Source organism: Seriola dumerili, unplaced genomic scaffold, assembly GCF_002260705.1.
Source record: "Seriola dumerili isolate Sdu_G_001 unplaced genomic scaffold, Sdu_1.0 BDQW01000068.1, whole genome shotgun sequence".
Taxonomy (NCBI): Eukaryota; Metazoa; Chordata; class Actinopteri; order Carangiformes; family Carangidae; genus Seriola; species Seriola dumerili.
In genome coordinates, this window is record NW_019174323.1 from 13,442,231 (window position 1) to 13,464,981 (window position 22,751).

General features: G+C 41.6%; 1 protein-coding gene across 2 annotated transcripts in view; it reads left to right on the forward strand.

Annotated features, from left to right (window-relative positions):
• mpp2 (membrane palmitoylated protein 2) overlaps positions 1-22,751 on the forward strand; it is a 37,796-nt gene that overhangs the window by 9,775 nt on the left and 5,270 nt on the right. For both annotated transcript variants that reach the window (XM_022743432.1, XM_022743433.1), the window contains exons 3-7: positions 11,236-11,336; positions 18,070-18,222; positions 18,484-18,639; positions 19,320-19,547; positions 22,492-22,623. In XM_022743432.1, the coding sequence (XP_022599153.1) occupies positions 11,236-11,336; positions 18,070-18,222; positions 18,484-18,639; positions 19,320-19,547; positions 22,492-22,623 (770 nt within the window). The remainder of the gene's footprint in view (positions 1-11,235; positions 11,337-18,069; positions 18,223-18,483; positions 18,640-19,319; positions 19,548-22,491; positions 22,624-22,751) is intronic.

Sequence of the window (22,751 nt, forward strand, 5' to 3'; positions counted from 1 at the left end):
GGTTGATAAAACTGGCCCCAGGGTGAAAATATTCAACTATTTTTGCCTAAAATAAGAAAGACACGGATTACACCCTTGTGTTTTGATGGACTTGCTGGAATCCAAGTCAAATTTGGCATCACAGTGTCGCCAGTGTGGGATGATCTCAATGAGATGGTCTCTCGTTGGCATCATATCAAAGTTACCTTTCAGGTGTAAACCTTGGCATTTATGTGAAAGTTAAAACGGTGATATTTCGACAACAGTAGAATTATATTTTCTTGTTTCAGTGCCAAAAAAGGTGCCTATTATTATTCAATTCTAACCTGGCACTTCTTCCATGCATTTCCTCTTCACTTAGCGCTAAGTACACTTGATCCAGAGACATAGAAGATTGAAAAACCATGGCCAGATTATTGGAAAATTAAGACTCAGTATATTTCTTAACAGAGGGCCAAATCTAGAACTTTATAGTAGAAGCTTTAGAGTATTTTACCGTGCTGTAATAGATTGCGGCAGTCAGCTGTCGGATAGCGGGGGAAAAGCAGTTCCACAGAGAGTTAAAATGTGTGTGTAGTTTCTTTTTTGTAATGGGCTTTCAGTCACTCTTGATCTGTACACTAGCTGAGGGCTGAGGCTGGATAACTGGCGTTTTTAGTAACACAGTAAATTCTTTCTCCAAACCAATTCATGTCTTCTTTTTTTTTAATTTGAAAAACAGCCTTTTCAACAAGCCTATTGTCTGTGCAGGCTGGGAGACAGGTTAGAGAAGGGTCAGTTTTGATTGGAAACAATAAGATATATTTCAACTCCCGTCAGCGAAGAAGCTCGGACATACTTTTCCTCGAGTTATGAGCAGAAAGCACAAATGTAAATTTCCAGATAAGCACCCATGACTTACAGTACATCTGCAAGGCGTGCTGTGTTTGTACCTGTGTCTGTGATATCAGATGTAGAGGGTCACTCAGATACATGTCAGCTCCCTCCGCACTGCCTCCCTGACCAATCCTCCGTCCTATAAGCCTGCCTTCTGCTGCTCTTTCCCCTCGTTAACCCCCACAGGGAAGCCTGGAGGGAAAATCTAACTGCCTCCTTTCCTCCCTCCTCCTAGAGAAAGCATCATACCCCCCCCACCTTCTTTTGCTCATGCCCACAACACTCTCTCGTCTCCATTCATTCATGCAGAGGAAAAGACGCTCAGCCAGGCATAGCTTATACACATTCACGTCAAGAGCAGGTGGAGAGGAGGGAAAGAGCGAGAGAATCAGGGATAGATAGGGAGAGAGAGAAAGAGAGAGAGAGAGAGAGAGTGAGAGATCTCTCAGTCTGCCTCAGTAACTGTATTGGGTGTGTTACTGTGAGTGTGTGCACTGTAGTGAGGTGTTGTTCACCATGGCTGGCAGCCTGTTTGGAAGGCTCTCCCTGGAGGAGGGGGACTCAGCCAACTCCCTGGAGGGCCTGGAAATCAAGCTGGGGGGAGAAGGTAAGAACACAGGTCCCTGCCTTCTGGGTGTGTGAGGGATGCAGGATGGTTTGAGGACAGATGAGTTCTCTTGCTCTGTGTTTTGTTACAGGTTAGGGAAGATACACCGGACAGACGCTGATATCTAAGGTAGAATCACTTAAAATGCACATGTTGGCGGTTCAGGGTCTAGCCGGTGTTTTAAATTCGCATTGCACCTGCTCTCGATGCACTGGTTCAAACCTCCAGAGTGTGATGAAGATGGGCAGAGACAGATTAGGACCCAGGGCAGCATGTGATGTACAGGAATCTGAGGCAACAGAGTACAAAGGCAGGAAGGGAGATGTAAAAAGGCAGCAAGGTGCTTCTAAATATTCACTAAAGGATATTATAAACACAGTGGAGTCGTGCCACTTTTTCTTCTATTTAATCCACAATGTGAAGCCTGATTGTCAAATTGAGAGCAATAGAGAGTGAGACACAGAGGAATGCACTATGAGCTAAGCACAGAAAGCAGAAAGATAAGATATCAGTAAAAGAGCAAGTAAAAGCAAGTGTGTCGTTGTTGCATTGAATGATAATGCACAAAGAATGTTTGCTCACACGGCATGGAGTGGGAAGTACCATACATCCAATTCATAATTGATGGGGTTCATTAATATTGCATAGAGTTGCATACTACACACTAATATGTTCTGAGTGTGTGTCCATATCTATTTATGTACTGTTATTTGCTCACATTGTATCACAGGAGTGCTGTGACCTATCGGATGCTTGCCCAGTTGAACACACAAAACAACCTTTTTAGATTTTAGGTAAGAGGAATTAAAGCGACTGTTTGACGGTGCCGTGTTTAATTAGTCAAGTTTAAAGGGTGTCATTGCATCATTGCCAAGTCTCGTGCGTGTCACACAGTATAACATGTTGCAAGATATCCTCTGTAATGTAGCTTGACAAGAGAGCAGTGGCGGCCATAATGAATCACATTTTCTGTCAAAGCATTTGCATCCTGTCAAACAGTTCAGAGTAGGTGTGTGTGTGTGTGTGTGTGTGTGTGTGTGTGTGTGTGTGTGTGAGAAAGACCGAGAGAAGGATAAAGAAAGACTCCCAGTGCATTGTACATTCATAGTGAGTAAGTAGGGGGTCATTCATATGCAGCAGTGTTCTGATCAGAGACAGCACGCTCAAAAGTGTCAGACCCACAACCTTCAAATAATTCTCTGGCTCGCTCACTTTCACCCAGTTCTTCTACACACACACACACACACACACACACACACACATACACCCTGCTCTCTATGCTGAGCAATACAGAGTCTCTTCCCATCGAACCCCCATGCTATCAGAGGAATATTCTGTGTGCCTACCGGCCTAATGAAGCAGTGTTCAAACACAGATGATGGATCATTGAGTACAGTGTGTTGGTAGGATTAGGCTGTCAAAGATAATCGCTGGGTTTCAAGAGAATGGGACAATTTAATTCTGTTCTGGCTGAGGGTATTCGATAACGCAGTGACACTGGCAATTATTTCATCAATATCGCAGCCTCACGATCTGCGTTTGCTCTTTCATTAACTGCTGCATGAAAAACAGATGTACAGTCCAAGTCAAAATGTTGGCCTCCCAGCAGCGGGTTCAGTCGATAAACTCGTTCATGTTAATTTCCCCTCAAAACTTCACTTGAAATTATCTCTCGCTCAGCCTTCTCTGTGGCCATGTGAGGTGAGGTGTAATGGGAGCTGCTGTCCATTTGCAAAATGTCAACAAATATCACGAGTGTTGTCTCCAGTGGTGACCTTCAGCCAACTAATAAGGGGATCCCGCTCGCATCCATACATGCCAGCTTGGAGCAAGAATCACCATGGCGATGGGGTGGCTTAAATGGCAGCTTAAAAGTCCCTCATTCTGCTGATTGGCTTCCCAAGAGAGAAGTGGTCAGGGTTACAGTATTTCCCCCAGAAATGTGGCCTCTCACGGGACAATCAGGCACACTGCTGTAGTAGACAGAAGCAGAATATAACGGATTTTGTTCTTGTGAAACAAAAAAAACTAAAGGATAAACTAAAAGATATTTCCATGTGTACTTCAAAAGAATATCCAGGAAATGGCTGCTACACGGCTTTATTTCAGTGATTTGATAGATTAGTAGAAAAACTTCCCTCTACACCTTTAACTTGTAATGACCAGACTCTGTAAGACTTTCATTTCACCTGCAGTAGGTCCACTAACAACCGAACTAATAGACTAATGAAGTAAGTAGTCAACAGTGTACAGGCATACACTCTCAGCAATTAAGCTTTACAGGCTGCTACAGGCTACCAAAACCTCCTGGTGTAGGTGGTTGTGGCTGTACGTAGCCTGAGAGGACGATTGTCTACCTCTCAGAGCAGAGACGTCCTGTCACGTTGTTGTTTTTATTTACAATGGAAAAACAGCAATATTTATCATAAAGTATCAAATCTCTATGAAGGAAACAGAATGTGATTATAGGGTTAGTGCTTTAATAACGCAGAGATTTCTGTATGTTGGATGATTTCTGTACGGATGTCTGACCTTTAGTGGCCTTTTCACAGCAAACATTTTGACTCGACACAATAACAAAAAGCACAAGTGTTACCAGTGACATTAACAAATGGTCTGTTCTGTCCACAAGTGCTCACGGCAGTGTCCGAATAAGTATCGATAATGAGTATTTTGAGCGTTTTTTTGTCGGACAAACTGCTGCTGATATGCAAAATTGAACCGAATGGGTTTTACGTCTATTTAAAAAAAAAAAAAGAAAGAAAAAAAGACAGTGAGGCCGGTGGGCGAGGTATTTCATCAGTGTGTGCCTGAACACCGGTAACATCGACTACCGTGGCAACCCTACTTAGCCCTTCATGGTTCACCCACACAAGTGATTTCAGTTATCTGTGCTGGTAACTGTAGGCTAGATGTTCTCTCAGGACTGTGTGGGTGTGTACAGACGCTAGTTGACTGACATCTCCCCTCATTCTTCTGTTAGCTTTGTTGTACCAGATAACCCGGGAAATTACATATTTATCTTTCCTATTAGTGCAAAGACTTTGATGGCCTCATATGATTTCTAGCATAGATTCACCCAAACTCAACCTGAGCACAAGTGGAAACCCCTGTGGGGGTGTGGGGGGCTGTAGTTTGTCAATTCCCACAGAATGCAGTTTTTTTTTTTATACACACACACACACACACACACACACACACACACACACACACACACACACACACACACAGACATTGAACACAAAAGTACATTACACAATGGTTTTGCCCACACACGTTTCACACAACATCCTCTTAACTTGTCATGAGCCAGCTCGGCTTTTCTGCGAGGCTCCTTGAGGAGGATGTTGACTTAATTATGCTGAGCTGAGCGCTTGTAGTCCAGAGCAGCGTTCACATTTCAGCTGGAACAGTTGTTTTCTGGATGCTCAGTGTTGTCTGAATAACTGATCGTACTCTGCTAGGGCATTAAGGCAGATAGAATCAAGAATATGGGAGTATAAGGACAAATTAATCATATACTTCAGTCATAAATGATCTAATCCAATCCAATCCACTTCACCACCGGTGTCTTATACGTTCATCTTTCACTACCTGAGGGACTGATAGTAATTATGTTTTGCTGGAGAGCAGGGAGCAGAATCAAATCTAAGAGAAACCTTAAAGTATTCAATAATGTCTGTCGAGGCCCATGAGTATTTTATTATACAGAGGTGGCTTTGGCAATTTGAAATAGTTTCGGTGTCATCCTCATCATGCGGTTTTCCGTCGTTTTAATAGAGTGACAGGGAAATAAGGCTGCAGTGACTTTCAACGGTGTATCCAAGAAAGAATAAGAATATCGCTGTGGAGAATACTGCTCACTTATCCGTCGGTGTTTTCACAGAACAAGGCAGGTGGTATTACTGTGGAGGTACTCTACACCCTGAAAAGCTTAACATTGACCTTAAGTGCCCTGATTCAAGATCAGATACTTCTGACTAAACAGTTTTGTCATGTTTAGGTGAAAGGTGCCTTTTAATGCAGCACCAAATTAATCAAAGCTGTGTGATGAAGACGGCCAAGGTAATCATCTATTCGAGGTTTTACTAGTATTAATGCTGCTATTCATTTGTTTTCTTGAAGTTTTTCCAATGAAACGTGCTGCCAATGTTTTAAGCTGCACTCTACTGTATATATTACACATCACAATGCATTGACACTTAATGATACTTTGTCTATATTGATTGTTTTGTGCTTGAGAATCATTAAGAAATAAGTTGTTTGCTGTGCTCACCAAACCGTGAGATGACAAATAGCAGTTGAAACAGTTCAGCTAAAGATAAAAAATGAAGTCACAGCAGTGAACTTTCAGCTATGAATCTGGAAATTGAGCCCTTGGGTTTGGAAGTAAGTAACTAACATCCACTGTGCTGCTACCGGGTCCATCCATTACCTGTTGCTGATAGTGCCTCTTTCACACAGTATGATTCTTCCGTGGCGGAGCTTTTCACGTGTCTGCATTTTAAGACGAGTAGTTTATCTCAGTAAATTCCAGCCGACCGGACTGATTTTAAGACCTGGAAGCTGGGAGTGGAAAGAGTCACGCTGTACTCCTCTGTGTACAAGACCCCTTGAGGATTCAGCATGGAAACGGGACCAACACAACTGAATCTCCCACGTCTCCTTGTCCACCCCCCCACCCTCCCATCCTCTCTCTATTTCCCTAACCGCCGCGCCATAGCAACAGAACAACCTTCACTAAGTGCTGGCTAAGAGGTTGATGTTCCCCCACTGCGCTCTAACCACAAACAATAACAGCCCAGATTGTTCAGCTGCCTCCATGACATTGAGTTTAATTGTAACTCTCCTTGGAGGTGAACGGTTTCTCGGATGAGACTTTAACAGACAAAAGTACCTTTAATTTGGTTTCCTTGTGATTACATGTCCTGTGCTGTCACCCTGGCAAAGAAGCTGTTATAGTGGAAATCTTTGTTGAGAGGTGATGCAGAGGGCCACCGCAGTGCGTTATTATTACAAAGTTTACCTGAAGAACACATTGCTGAGAAAGTAGTTTTTCACCTGAAGGGTTTCTCTAAAGTGGTATTAAAACTAAATGAATCATTACCACGTTTATTGGCCTCCTTAAATGTAAGTGCTCTTAGTTGTTAACTTTGGTATGCACCCTCTTAGTCTCTTGGGATGCCTCTTTCTCCTTATGCCAGTAAACACACATCTATTCAAATATGAAAAGAGCTTAAAATTTTATAACATTTCCCTGGAAGGCTAAGTTCTGTACATGACGTACATGTTGCCGGTTCAGTCTGTCTACATCTGAGCTCCTTTCTTGTGCTCTTAAGCGCTCACCTGTTAAATGGAGTTCTGTAATGGTATCAAGTTACAGTGTATAGCACGGGGAATTTAGATTCACTGAAGCGAGAAATGACTTCCACCTGAGTTCTCATCTGTAAAGGCGAGAGGATGAAAAAAACCTGAGTATATTATTACGCAAATGTCTACATGCAACTTTTGAGCTGATATGAGACGAGCAGTAGAAAGATAAATGCTGTTAGTGATATAAAAAAAAAAGAAGTAGTTTGGTCCTGGCTGTGCTGCTTTATTGGAAGTTTATGCAGGTTTATGCAAGGGAGGATGGCTGTGACAGCAGCAGTTTACAAGATGAACTACTCCACCTGAATGCTAAAGAGGAAGTTATTTTCAAAAGAAAGTTGCAGTTTGAAAAGAAAGAAATGAATACGGTTCAGACCTCCTCCTGTGTGAACTTTTGACCTGCATAGCCAATCCTCTGTTGTCTTTGCTTTGATGCATGCCAAGGAAAATTAGGGAAGCAACCCTATTTAGCTATATGTGCAGAGAGAAGAAAGGCAGAGAAGAAAGACCCGAGAAAGAGGACAAGTTGGATTTTTAATAATCTCAATGAATAATAGAACGACCCCCGGCACTCAGCACTGGAAAAATTGGTATTATTCTCCAGTTCTTTTTACACCTTCTTTTGATTTCTCTTTATTTCCAGAAGTCTAAATACAAGTCAAGCACATCTCTTTCTCCTGATGTTTTTGTTTAACATCCTTGATACACTGTGGGGAAGCAGCAGAAGTCAAGGAAGCTGTGGAGAAATCAATTTCGTGATGATTGTTAGGTCAGACTGGGGCTGGAGTGAAAGGAGAAAAGAGAAAATGATAAGTGACATATGTAAATGTATTAGGACAGCATGAGCATGTGAGAAGAATCCAAAAAAGGTACACAACTTTGAAAATAAGGGCAACACTGAGAAGAAGAGAAAAAAAAAAATCTAACTGCACACACACGGTGAATCAGAGCGTTGGCATCGGGAAAAGTGCCGATGTGGCAACAACACTGGCATACAGTTGTTGTGATTAAACAGAATTATGCAGGACCTGTAAGCCGAGCCTGCTGGTCTGATACTCTCTGCCAGGCGCAAATCTGGCAACAGTCCTGATGGAGCAGAGCTTGTGTTAGCGGGAAAATAGAAGAAAAACAAGACTTCACTGCGGAAGACTTGTGCAATTATTTATTTAATTTACTTGTCAAATTATTCAGAGAGAGAGCGGATGGACTGTGTAATCACTGAGGTCATCTTCCTCTGGCCTTCTTGCCTTTATAGCTTTCTATCTTTTCATCTTTTTTCCTGAGTCGAAGCCAAGATGAGGACAGTGTCCTGTCTTTCTGACTGTTTGTACATGGATGTACAGTAAGTGTACATGTAGAAATACTTCCAAAACACACACAGTAGACCAAAAATACTTCTCTACTCATTCTCAAAATATCTATTACCTCATTATTCCGCACCTTAAAAAAAAAACCTCCCACAGCACAATGCTGAGCAACAGAAACATAAATCTGCCGGGTTCTTGACAGACCTGAGCTGCACACAGAAATGCATACTGTTCAAATACTCAGCATCAGTGGACACATTTTTATCAGTTTCTCTTTCCTTACCCGAGCTTTCAGTCCATTGAAGATCAAGTTGAAACAGTGAGTTTGGTGATTAAAAGGGGATAATTGTAAGGAGATTAGAAAACATTTTCAGTTGGAGTTATTGATATTGTTTGAGTCCACAAAGTAATTTTGTTGTGTATTGTCAACAGCGCAGCTTCAGGCTGTGCATCAGTGAAACCACGGAATAGAATCATGATACTCTGAGAAACTTATTTATTTTGCCAAATAGTACGTCCCTTTTTTCACAGGAAAACTTTAATTCTTCCAGTCGGTGATTTTCTGTGGATCACTGAAAACTTTATATTGTCTGATTTCTGTTTATTGTTTGTTTGTTTGTTTGTTTGTTTTAGTCATGTTAGTGGCCTGGTTTGATTGATTGTAATGTCAGTCGATCAGTTGGCCCAGCACTTTGGTCCAGGCTGAAATAGCTCCATAGCTGTTGGGTGTATTGCCATGACATTTTGTACAAGCTATAGACTGTTCAGTGCAGACATTCATAGTCCCTAGAGGATGAATCTGAATGACTTTGGTGATTGTCTGACCAGCGGTTTGATATTCTTGTTTTGATTAGCGACATGTCTTAACAACTGTTGGGGGGGATTTGCTATTACTATGTGTACAGACATTCATGCTAAGGATGTATTTCAATCAATTTGGGGATTCCTTAGCTTTTCCTTTAGCACCATCATCTGGTCAAAATTCAAATTATCCCTGTAGGTTTTGTGCACCGTGAAAAAATAATAACATTCACATCTGCCTCAACTGTACGTTAGGTTTAGTGCTAATTAGCAAATGTTAGCATGTTCATACTCTAAACTTAGATGGTAAATGTGTTAAATATTATATTTTATAAACATCAGCATGTTAGAATTGTCATTGGGAGCATGTTGCCATGCTGGTGTTAACATTAAGATCATGGCACCACTGTGGCTAAGAGTAGCCTCACAGAACTGTTAGCATGGCTGTAGACTCTTGTTCATTGTTGGCTTTTGTTGCATTGCTCAGTTTAAAACCATCATAATTAATGTACCTGGATCCAGCCATTGATCTCATTTTTCCTGTAACTGTGCGTATGGGATGCATTTGTAAATATGCTAGCTTGCTAGCTCACTAAATCAGCTCATTAGGGAGAAGACAGAAGTTCTTGTCGGAACATAAGAGTACATGGTTCCACAGAGTTACTGTAAATATTGCATGTAGTGGCGTGTGCTTAGTACAGTGCAGTATGAGTCATGATCTAAAATAATACTTTAAAGTATACACAAGCTATGTTTATCCACTAGTATATAGTAGAAGAAGTCTATGTACATTATACCACTAACAGAAAACAATACAACAGAGGCACTGCCACTAATGCATTAATCAAATATTACTCTGTTCCAAAAAAAATTTGCAAAAGCTAGAAAATATTTTCTTGGATTTATTACCTTGCCTGAGCTCTCATACGACCATCCGCAATATTTTCATTTACTTTTTACAGCTGTGAGTAGCCCCTCCATTTTTATTGCGGATTGCAGCGAGACAGTGTTATTTTATTACGCACACTGTATATCCAGATTATACTTCATCCTGTCGTTGTCGTTTTCGGAGGTGCTACATGTTTAAAACAAGGTTAAAATGAGTCTATAGAAAGCATTTGGGACAGAGTACTCTCAGAAAAAAATGAACTAGCAGCCTTCTGATTGGACCAATCCCCTCTTAATGCTCTATTATGTCCTTATAAGGGCATAAGACCTATGAAGTGGGTTGTGCAGGAACTGTGGTGGACCACCAGACTGCTTCCTTTGTGAGGAGTAAAAGCCAGTGTTGTATTTTTAGCTTTGGAAACAAAGGCCTCGGTGTCTGTTGAATAAATTACAACAGACAAATGTTCCCTGTGAGTAAAAATGCCCACTCCTCTGACAGTTACATCTGCTGTAATTCATGCCTGCTGGTGGGTGACGTCAATGTGTTTGGTACCATGATGCGTCACATTCAAAGCTGAAGATGCTTGGAAACTAGACCGAACCTTTATTGACCTTTGTTGAATTGTTGATATCATCTTGCATATGCCATTTGATTGGTCATTTCATTGAGTGATATGTGTGATTTAGAAGTTTGATACACATCTTTGAGATAATGGTATGTGTGTGCATGTATTTCCTTTTAAGGCTTATCATCAAGGCTCCTGCATGAACCAGGAGAAGGAAAAAATAATGCATAAGCTTGTGCCATAGTTGCACCTGGCCAGCCTCTGAAATGTTCTTTGGTACAAGCACACAAATTGATTAACACACAAAAAAGTCACACATAAAATGGTAAAAATGTTTTTCCTCTCAGCAACTTCGGAAAATGTTGTTGTTCAGACGGAATGGGCTTGTGTGTATGAACGTGTGCGTAGGAGGGGGAGAGAGAGGAAGTTGGGAGTTGTAGGAGAAAGATACTGTTGCCTCTGACAGACTTAAGAGAGGGGTGACTGACAGAGGTGAAATTGCTTGGGAAAAGATGTGAGGCAGCTCCCATCCCCTCTCCCTCTTCCTCCCTCCTGCTGGCTGTTCCTTCAGCCTCCTCTCGTTCAGCCATGTAGTGTGAACTACTGTAAATGTGCCCTCTCTCTCTCTCTCTCTCTCTCTCTCTCTCTCACTCACTCACTCACTCCTTCTTTCTTTCTTTCAGGTGATCTATTTCCCATGGGTAACTATAGAATAGGGAGGGGGGAGGAGTGAAATAAACTCTTTTCTTTCTCTTATTTCTTCTCTTTCTCTGTGTGTGTGTGTGTGTGTGTGTGTGTGTGTGTGCGTGTGTGTGTGTGCTTGGTGCGTGTGCGTGCGTAGCCATGCATCAGGCCCTGGACACACTGAGTGACAGCACGAGCTCTACAACTGCCAATGACCTGGACCTCATCTTCCTCAAAGGCATCATGGAGAGCCCTGTGGTGAGAACAACTTTATGCTGTACACTATTAAATGTATGATGGAGTAATGTTTGTGTGTGTGTGTGTGTGTGTGTGTGTGTGTGTGTGTGTGTGTGTGCGCCATCCAATATAGGACACCGAAAGCTTTTAATTGGTCTGTGTTCAGGGATGGGCGCTCAAACGGATGACTCAATGATAAAGGACTTAAATTTTAATGTAAATAAATTACAGTTAGACGGCAGGAACACAGGCTAGTTATACTCATTTGGATGCCAGTAATATATTCACTGCAAAATTTATTTGATGCATGAAACTTTAAAAGTATTTTTAAATTGGCAATGCAGTCTTGCATTTTGTACATAAGCCATAACATTAAAATTTAACAGTGACGTGTAATGCAGAACAAATCATAATATTTTCATAGAGTTTCACATGCATTATGAGAAGATTTATTAAAATGATGCTCCAAAGTGGAAACTTAAAATTCACAGCTGTTATTACATTTAAAATTTAAATTATCCCAAAAAAAGACAGATTAAATTCATCAAGTGCAATCACATTACCATTTTAATGGTCTTGCTTCATTGTTTTCTCATGAGTTGAAAATGCAAATGAAAGAAGCATCTGGTATTTCATTTTCACTCAGTGTCATGCTACACAGGCAGCAAAAATCAGATGAAAACCCAGATGTAAAGAGGCAAACGGCGGCTCCCCTGCCATGAAATGATGCTCACCTCCTCATCTCTCCGAGTTGCAGGGAAAGCAGATACGGTAGATGATGATGGGCATATTTTTACGAACAACAGAGAGCTGCTCATGTTGTTGACAATGTTGTATGAACTTAAACCCATATAATACACACCTGTGGCTCCTGTAACTGCTGCTGGCGCTTGTAACTTGGTGAACGCAGAGGGTTTCTGTGATGGCACAGGTTGAATGGGTTGTTTATCAAGGGCTCTATTGAATATGTCCCTAAAAATATTGAACAGGATTGGCATTTGATACGAACATGAAAGGAAATTATTTTAGTACTGTGTTTGGCGTATAGCAATATCAAGCGGAACAATATCTTCTTATTGAATTACTAGCATTTTCCCACCTGTCAGTCATTTTAACAAGGCAATGCAATATTTTTGCCGATCAGAGCAAAAGATTGAAATAGCAGTCGATGAGCTGAGCAGTTATCTTTGGCAAGCTTGTCAAGTTGACAGGTTCAGGTGGAGTATCAGTTATTGTGTTCAGTGAATAATACAGAAGTCATTAAGTTTTACACTTATTTAGTTATTTATTAATTTATTCCAAAAACCTGTTTGAATGCTTCAACTAAACAACTCACTTCCACATTCTCCATAGTTCAGGGGGTTTCTCTGTGCATCCATCAGGATATGGTTTGTGTTTTTGTGGATACTTGGAAACGTTTTTCAACTGTGAAATGTTATCATCATTGGTATTCATTGTAATTGACATGGATTTAAGATGACCACAGCTGTCCTGCTCTAAGAGACAAACTCAAACAGTATACACAGTAGCATATACAGTATATACAGAAGTTCTTGAAGGAAATGTCACTGTGAAGAACACAAAAGTACAAGCTAGTGAGGGAAGTGGCCGTAGATTTAAACGAGGGACATTCTTCCAAGGACTTCATAACTTTATCCAAGAAACGAAGACGTGGCTGGCACTCATCTTTTGTTGTTCTGACCGGCCCCAAAAACTTTAACCAAAACATATGTGCGACCAGCACTGTTGTAATATTTGAATATTCTTTCATACAGCTGATTTCAGTCGGTGCCAATCAGCTGTTTGTTTCTCGTCTCATCACAACTTCTCAGTGAAGCTAGTGTCTGAACTTTGACCTGAATTCCTTGAAAGTTTTCAGCCATTCAAACGTAAACAAGACAAACCTGTGGATCAGATTGCTTTTTGCTGAATAACTTGAACCATCAGCGCTCAGATGGTGCATGTTTTTTCCCATATGCTGAAGGCTCTATGAGACTCCAGCCTATTCCCAGAACCACTTCAAACATACACTTTCTGAGTAGAAGCAGACATTTAAATAAAATACCTCACTTCTCCGCATGTAAACTCCCTTTTATGAAACCAATCCCAACTAGTTCTTGATATTTACATGGAGGAGAGGGATGTCATTGTTACGGACTGCAGCTTTTTGAAGTGAAGGGAGAAGAGTGAAAAGATTCTCTGCCGCTGCTAAGCTCCTTCAGAGTCTCATCCAACCACATCTCATGTTCTTTCTCTCCTGTCGAAGTCTTCCCCCTTCACTTCTCGCCCAAGACCACAGTATCACATGCCTTTTTAAAAATGCAACAGGCAGAGAAAGCGAAAGTACACTGCTGTGCACTGCAAAAGTATGCAAGGCAAAAAGTACCGATACAATTCACGTCATATACTGAAAGTCGTTCTTGTTCTTTTCCTTTATGCTGACAGCAGTCATTAGTATGGATAGCCACATTTGTTTTTTTAACATTGCATAGTCAGATTCCTTGCAAATATTACATTAGATAAAAGTGGCTCCCATATGCCAAAATCATTCATTCAAGCCTGGACAGTTAGATGGGGTGTTTGCAGTCTATTATGCAAATAGAAAAGCCTGTATCTGACCAAACTCAATGTGATAGATTTGAAAGAATTTCTCGGCATGGTGTCATATTACCCTGCATTCATAGGGACTCTGACCCACCTGGCTTCATCTATGCATGTTATTTTACCTTGCTCACCAGTTATAAATAATGTCACAACATTTCTGAGAGACTATTTATGCTGTTTTATAATCTCTCTGCGAGCCTTCTTGTTTCGTTCCATCTGTGTTCCACTTGTCGTATTTTCTTTGTATTGTCTTGTATGTCCTTTCAGTATATTCTGCTACAGTCTAACTAAAAACTGCACCGATGTGGAAGCTGCTTGTGGCCATGAGGTTTCTATGTCCAGGGAGATGCATTGGTCTGTGGGCTTCCTCTCAGACTCAGACAGAGCCGGAGGTAGAAAGCAGGATCGTTCAGTAATTCAAAAGCAGTTCTGTTCAGGAAATTTGAAGATGGACTACCCACAGGGAACAAAGGGGACTACTGCATCAACAGCCTGCCATATTGCTGAAAACAGAGCCTCTTCTGCGTCTCTCTGTCCTCATTTCTCCTTCTCTCTCCCTCTCTGTCTTTCTCTGTTTTTGGTTTCTTTTTCACACAGAACTGAAGGATTTTTCCTCTGCAGAAAACTGCATATGCATGTGTGTGTGCTAGCGTGCAAAAGCTTGACACTGGTGTTTGTTTGCACTGTAGCGTATGTCTGAGGGGGTTGATGGAAGTACCGGTATATTGATGAGCATTCTCATAAAAGATTAATGTGCTGATGCAAGCTGTGAGAAAAGATGCTTCACTGAAGGATTATGATATGAAAAAGGACGGCAGTTTCACTTGACCCCTCATGGATCTATCAACTATCAACAAGCTATAATTTATTGTGCTGATAGAGGAAAGGACACGCTAACAGAGGGATAGGGGGACACACTAAGGGTCCATACATGTGTTCACATTGCCTGGGGACTTCAGTGAATTGTGCTGATTGCACCACACTTACTGCAGAATGATGCAATCAGCACAACCCACAATTCTTTAATGAATCTCAATGATGATTAGAGCCACAATGAGCAGATACTGACAACACGAGCTATCATCATGCAAAAAAGGGCTTCCGCAGTGCTCAGTTATCATCAGTTATGACTGTGGCACAGACTCAATAACTGGCTCTATCTAACTGAGCATTCAAGATCATTGTGGCATCGAGGACAGCTATGTACCCTGTGCTTTTGACCCTAGCTAACCATCACATTTTCCCTCGGTTGGACTCTAAATGAGACTCCAAGATCTTTGAAGAATGGTGCCATTTGGCCTCATAAACAATAAATTCTAGTGTTAAACAAAACAGCTTGTGCAAAACAGTTTAGCTAATATGTGCCGAGCGGTCAAATCCTGACAATTATCGTCCAATTTCCCGTGAGCTATTGACATTTAGCTGAAAGTGCAGAAATAGAAATCATACATGAAAGCTTTCTGTTTTCATTCAGTAGTACATCTCATCTAATCTTGTCACTGTTCTCAGAAAGGGGCACCAGGAGCACTGGAAACAGAGACAATCAGGCAGAAAGCAAGCGGAAACGGACCGGTGTTTAGGGAGCTAGTGAGGGAATAGGGAGCAGGTGAGCAGGTGAGCAGGTGAGCAGGGAGGCGGAGCAGGACAGGTGACGCTGCTGGCAGGGAGGACAGGCAGGTTGGAGAGGCAGCGTCTGAAATGTCTGCAAAATTATAACATGCATCTACAAACAACTGGACTGATTGAACGAAAGGATGAAGCACACTTAAAACCGTGACAAATGTAGTGCTAAGAGTCTGATTTAGAGAGAGAGAAAGAAAATTGTTGTTAATATATACGATAATGTTACTGTTTGCTGTTTCATTAGGTACACATGCTGCACACACTGTCTTTTACCTGTACAAAAGAGCCTGTTTTAACTTTCTCTCTCTTTATTTTCAACCATGACAACAAGTGGCATTTCAAAGATAATGGCTCAAGTAGAGAAGATTTATAAGTTTAGTGACCTTATTCTGTGATGACAGTTACACAGTAATATCGATCTCAACCTAGGTCAAACCAAGAAAGCTGCGGCAGCAAAACCTTTGAGTGTATTGATTTGAGTAAGGATGCATTTTATTGCTCATGAATTCACTTTTTCCACGCTTTTATTTTGTTGTAGATATGAATAAAATTGCCATTTTTGCCCTCAACAACCCATAATGACAAAGTGAAAACATGTTTTGATAATTCTTTGCAAATTTATTAAAAAATCTAATTATTTTATTTATTTGAAATTAAATCTACAACACAGACAAATAATAATTAAATAAGATGAAGAATTTTTTTTTTTTTATTTCAAAAGTTACAATAATGTATGAACTTTATCAGCCACTTTTGATGACCAGTGGGAGCTACACTGATAAACAAAAATAAGCCGCTGAGCTACAGTGGCTTGTAATCACATCAAGCTGTGTTGCATTTTGGCAAAGGAGAAGAGAAGGCCAGCTTCCTTAACCAGAATAATTCATCAGAAATATCTAAAGGAGAAGGAAAATATAATTATAACACTGCTCTGTCATTCACATTTTGCCTTGAGAACAGCAGTGCTCATTAGCCTTTGTAGTTAAAAAGTCTAGATGGAGAAGAGGAAGATTAGTAGTACTGGTGCTACAATGAATAGGAAATTTTGAAAGCCAAAAAATCTCGGTAGTTGGCAGAATAATTGCTGAATAATTGGCATCAAAGATAGACTACATATCGACAACCTGAGACTGCTGCTTGCAGATACACTATCTAATGCAAAATAGGACAGTACAACACATGCTCATCTTAGTCATTTTATTTCTAATATAACCAACAAATTAGTGTCAAAACAAACACATGCGTAGCAAATTTTGTAGGCCATGTCCACGGCTCTCAAAACAGTGTAATAATATAGCAACGTGTCCATGCTGGCAAGTCGCCCAAGGGCCAGACACCGACAGCTCGCTCCATCAGGTTACAAAGAATTCTGCCAAAACACCAAATGTGCAAAATCCTGCTGCTGTATCTCTGAACAGGGCTGAAGAGCTCCCTGTGTGACTGTTTATTCATGTGCAAATAACTTTCTCAGTGTGTGTGTGTGTGTCTGTGTGCTGTGCCTGTGTCCCTGTAAGTGCAGTGTATGTGTACCAAAGGACCATGAGGATTTGTGCGTTGAAGTGTGTACATGCAGGCATTTGTGACTATCTGTTGTGTATCTGTTTGTTTGTGTGTGTGTGTGTGTGTGTGTGTGTGTGTGTGTTGTCAGCAGGGGTCCTTCCTCTCTTCCTCAACAAACAAACATCATGGCTGCCAGAGTAGTAGTGAGTCCCACCAGACAAATCCTCTGTGGGAATCGCCTGACGATGTGGATCTTCAAAAAAATACAAAATCACTTGGTGTGCAGCTGCAGATTGTGCTACTGTAAATGGTTTCGTTTGAATGGTTTGGAAAACCTGTTGATATATAATAGCATTCTTTGGGCTTTTTGTCACATTGCAGTATAGAAATCTCAATATAAATTTTTTAGTGCAAAATAGTAAAATTTTGTCACAAAAATATAAGAGAAATAACAGAAACCAAAATCCAGGTCTGTGATCCAAAGTGAGCCAAAACCAGACAGGAAAGGATTAATTCGCTCATTGCATATCTGTGCCAGAGGTGTGGAAGCCGTGTCCAATGAGCAGAGACTCCTTCTGTCCTTGGTAGCAGCAAAAATTAATGTTCCCTGAAATATTGATGCTTCACAGAGCACACCAAAAAAACCTAAGGGGCAAAAGATTTGACTCCAGTTTGAGTTTAGTTTTCTTGGTTTTTGTATCTTTCGGTCAGGATTGATGAGTGCAGGCTGTGTTCTCGACAGGGGCTTGGTTTCATGTTGCTGTTTTTGTTGTTTGCCGCTGTGCCCTTTACTGTGTTAGTGAATCAAAACAAACAGACCTGCAGAAGTCAGAAAACATTTCATTATATCTCTGCTAGGTGCACTGTCTGCTCACTGAATAGATGCACAAGTGGAAACTCCTTTTCAAAGACAATGGCATGAGGCCATAAATCAGAGACAAGGCTATCAGGTAATTGGTTAATCCTGGCGTTTATGATGGGAGATGTATCCCTAAGTACCATCTGTTTTCTATTCATTAAATCTCAGGCCCATGAGCGATTTGAGGAACCAAAGCTCGAGGCTGTGAGGGAGAACAACGTGGAGCTGGTCCAGGACATCCTGAAGGAGCTCAGCCCGCTCGCACAGAGGAGCTCGGCAGCTGACGAGCTGGTCCGCATCCTGAAGGAACCCCACTTCCAGGTTTGGAGAACAGGACCTATATCTAGCAACAAACTGTAGCTTTAATTAACAGTCATTCAGGCTAAACCTTTAATTACTTTTCAAAGCGATGTTCACGCTTAATGATGCATGTTGTGCTAGCATGGATTTAATTGATTTGGAGCCACAGTAGCTTCTGTATTGACAATAGCCCCGTACAGACAAAAGCAAGACCACCTGATTTGTGAACTATAGCATCTTCGTCATCATCAGTGGTTTTGTCGCCCGTCGTTCTGCTCACAGTCCCTCCTGGAGACCCACGATTCTGTGGCATCCAAAAACTATGAGACTCCTCCTCCCAGCCCCTGTTCCTTCATGGACGCAGCTCTCAACAACCAGCCTGTGCCCCCAGACGCCGTCAGGATGGTGGGGATCCGTAAGGTGTCGGGTGAGCACCTGGTAAGTCTGCTCAGCGAAGGAACCGCACATTGTAATCATTTAAGTGGGAAAGAGCTTCTCCTTTAAATTGTAAACTCCACAATAAACAGTATGATTTGTGCCTTGGGAGAAGCACACGCACTCAGTAAGATTAGATCATTTTGTAGCATTGTTAAGAAGAGAGATAAGTCAGATTTATACTGCCATGTAGCACAAAATAAAGGTGATTTATCAGCAGCAGGTTGGAATGCTGTTAATTCATACCGTGCAGGGGATCTATTGTCTCATTTTCTACCCTCAAACTCTCTGCCTCCTGTCTGTGGAGGCAGTCATAGGTGTCTGAGGGGTTTGTTAGACACACAACTTGAGCTTTGCTGTCACCAAGTCAACCAAGTCACTGGTGCCACAAAATCTATAATTTGAAAGGTGAGGGAGCAGAAGTAGAGTCTAAATACGGAAAATAGTGAGCAACAATAACATCTCATTGTAATAACCTTGGATACCTGTTGAACAGCTAAACACACCCTGAAGTGTATATTTGTTTAAGCCTGAGTAGCTTCTTAATGGAACAGTTTAGTGGTCATTACATTAATTAGCTTAAGACAATCACAGTATATTATCAGGTGTAGTTAGCTAAATGATTATTGCATTGCAACTGTGTGTGTGTGTGTGTGTGTGTGTGTGTGTGTGTGTGTGTGTAGGGAGTGACGTTCCGAGTTGAGAGTGGCGAGCTGGTGATTGCCAGGATCCTCCATGGTGGCATGATTGACCAGCAAGGTCTGCTCCATGTGGGTGACATCATCAAGGAGGTGAACGGCAAGGAGGTGGGCAACGACCCCAAAGTGCTCCAGGAGATGCTGAAGGAGGCCAGTGGCAGTGTGGTGCTGAAGATCCTGCCCAGCTACCAGGAGCCACACACACCACGACAGGTCAGTCGGCGGGGGGGGGGGGGGGGGGGGGGGGGGCTTCATATCTACAGTTACACAGATTATTAAAACTCATACCAACCCGCTAAGTAAAATATAAATTTAACAAATACAAAGATGCAATAAAAACAGAAAAGAATAAAACAATGTAAGAAAATGCAATTCTCAAGTGATGAGTTTTGAATGAACCTGTCCACCAATCATGACTCGTGTATGTTATTTGTACAAATACATAAAAATTTGAATGTATGTACACACATTAAAATTTTAGTCTCGCACTTCATCTCACCCTCGCTTGTGTGCAAGACCCCAAGAGACTTAAACGTGTAAAATCTGTTCATGACAATGGACTCACATATTCTTTGTGTGCAACTCCTTGTGAATTTCCACATTGAATCTCACACTCTTTAGAAGCTGAATCCATTTTTGAAATCACATTCTTTAAATGAATAATGTGCAAAAGGTTGTGATTAGTTTGAAAGGATACTGTCATTTTCATCAGTCAGTAAGCACCACTGCCTGTCCTCGCTGGCATCTTCTCTGCAGTCTTTAACCTTGCATGCCGTGCCAAGACTCGTATACCTTATTCTACAGCAGGACTTTGTACATGACTTTGCCTATTTGGCTATAGGAATACCTGCATTTCAGTTTTGTCACTTATCCAAATGCAGAGTAATTTTCTGGATATGCATAATGCATCAAAAATGGAAGCCTCCGTGAACAAGAGAAAAATAGTGATCCCATAGACAGCTCATGACACTGGAGTTAGTTTGTTATTCTCGATCTTTTTTGGATTTGTCCTTTGGTCCCACGGTCTTACAGTTCACAACAGATTTGTTGCATTATCAAATGTTTGTAGGAGATTACTCAGTACAGTGTTTTTTAACAGCTGGAAAACACACAGGGAAAAATACTTGGTGTTGTGGCTCTCATACTGTAGCTTTATGCTAGCTAATGATCACTAGCTTTCTCAAAGCCAGAGGAGGCAAGTCACAGTGAAAATATGACCCAGTTTACAGTGAGGGGAAATAGAAGGGTTATCTCGCCTGGTGATGCATTGGCAAAAGGATAGAGCACATCAGAGGATGTATATACAGCTGGAGAAGTGTTGGGCACAAGGCTCTGTGACTGATTGATCTCAGCCAAAGAGAAGAGGAACAGTCAAACTTGAAGAAGCCGTGCTAAATTAATTCCTTACACCAGACCAAAATATACTAGAACAAAATCTACAAGGAATGATATAGAGAGGGTTTGTGTGCTTGGATTATTAGCATAGTTTATACATGTATTCGAAGCGTATTTTGCTGTTGTGTGAAAACATTTCACCAGGCACTGAAAAATGAGTTTTCCACTGGATAAGAATTCAGTGGTAGCCATGCTAGCAATGTCAGTCCACCACTTTATCCATACTGAAATATCTGAGCCACTGTTGGATGGATTCCCAAGAAATGTGGTACAGATATCCGTGGTGCCCAGAGGATGTGTCCTTCTCACTAGGGCGATCCCCTGACTTTTCCTCCAGCTCCAGTAAGGATGACATTTGTGGGTTTGAATGAAATGCCTCGACAACTTATTGCATAGATTGGCATAAAAATTCAGTCGTTGGCGTTTAGCTCAAAGCACCACCGTGCTTAAGTACAGCCACACGCAGCTACTTGCACTGCTGTATTTATGTTATTCTTTTGCCCAAGCGATGAGAGGATTCCTTCAGCACTTAGAGGAGCAGTGAAGTCTGTGAAATTGAATGAAAACATGTAAAATACCAAAACTGGAGCTGGGATGATTGTGTTTGACAACAGTAGAGTAGCTGTTGTAAGACTCGCATTTCCAGCTGGTTTTTTCCACTGCTCTGGTTAGACCTGCAGAAACTGAGGGCAGCAGCCAATCTTGCAGAAATAATCTCGAATTGCCTTCATGTAAGAAAACGTAACACCCTCCTATTTCTTTGGGTTATTCACTGAAAAGAGTCTCTTCTGAGTCATGGCTTCTCGATGCAATTCAGAAGACTCAGACTTCCCGTAAGATGACATTTCTACAGTGTACCGTCTTCAGACTTTTGCTTTGTGAAAGCAGAGTGCACAAGTGTTTAGTTTTCCTTTTTTTTGTGTAGTATTAGCTTCGGCTATAGAAGTGCCTACTTAAACACTCAAAAAAAAGCTGTCTGTCTGAGATATTAAAGAGTGATTTGGAGGTGCTCGCACAGTTAAGAGCTGTGTAGGTGGGTGTTCTGTGTGAGGAGCTCTGATGATTAGAGTTGTTCCCAAAAGTTCTCTCTGAATGTAATCCAGCTGTCTATGTTTCACGCCTGGAGCTTGGCCATCGCATGATAGCTAAACTCAACTGACAGCTCCCGTTGGCCGATGGAGACTGTGATTTTTGTGTGTGTGTGTGTGTGTGTGTGTGTGTGCGTGTGTGTGTGTGTGTGTGTGTGTGTGTATTCCACCATCGTGTCCTTAGAGGGGAATGAGACACACACACACACACACACAGTACAGTAAGGGCTGGCAGGCTTTTTTTTATGTTCATGCATCAGTTCAGTACGAGAAAAGGCGTCAAGTGCAAGGGGGGAGGGGATGGTTGCCATGGCTACAGATTTTGGCGCTGTCTCTCTTTATTTCTGTGTCTCTCCCTCTGTCTATCCCTCTCCCTCTCTCTCCGTCTGTCTCTCAGACTCCTTGTCCTGTCAGTGGGGGTTGGGATACAGGGTTTGGTTTATGAGCTGAATCCTGTAGCCTTGAGATGTCGGGAAAGTGAGCTGAGAGATGGACTGGGCTTTAAGTGGGCAAGGCTGTTTCATAGCAATGGACACTTACTCGCCCAATCCATCTACCACACTTCACTTACACCACAGCCGGAGAATACAATTCCACCATGTTACAAAGCCAATTTTTTTCCCATTAAATGTGTATTTATTTGGTTTAACTTGGACATTTCCCTTTTCTTTTAGGCCTTTGTAAAGTGTCACTTTGACTACGACCCTTCTCATGATAACCTGATTCCCTGTAAGGAGGCAGGGCTGAGCTTCAGCAGTGGAGACATTCTGCAGATCTTTAACCAGGAGGACCTCAACTGGTGGCAGGTCAGTTCAGCCCCCAACCTTTCCAGCCAGATACAGAACCAACAGGATTATGTTAACAAGTCAGTCTGCATGTTTCCGTTTTTTCTTCACGTGATCACACGTATTTTGTGTGTGTGTGTGTTTCCTTC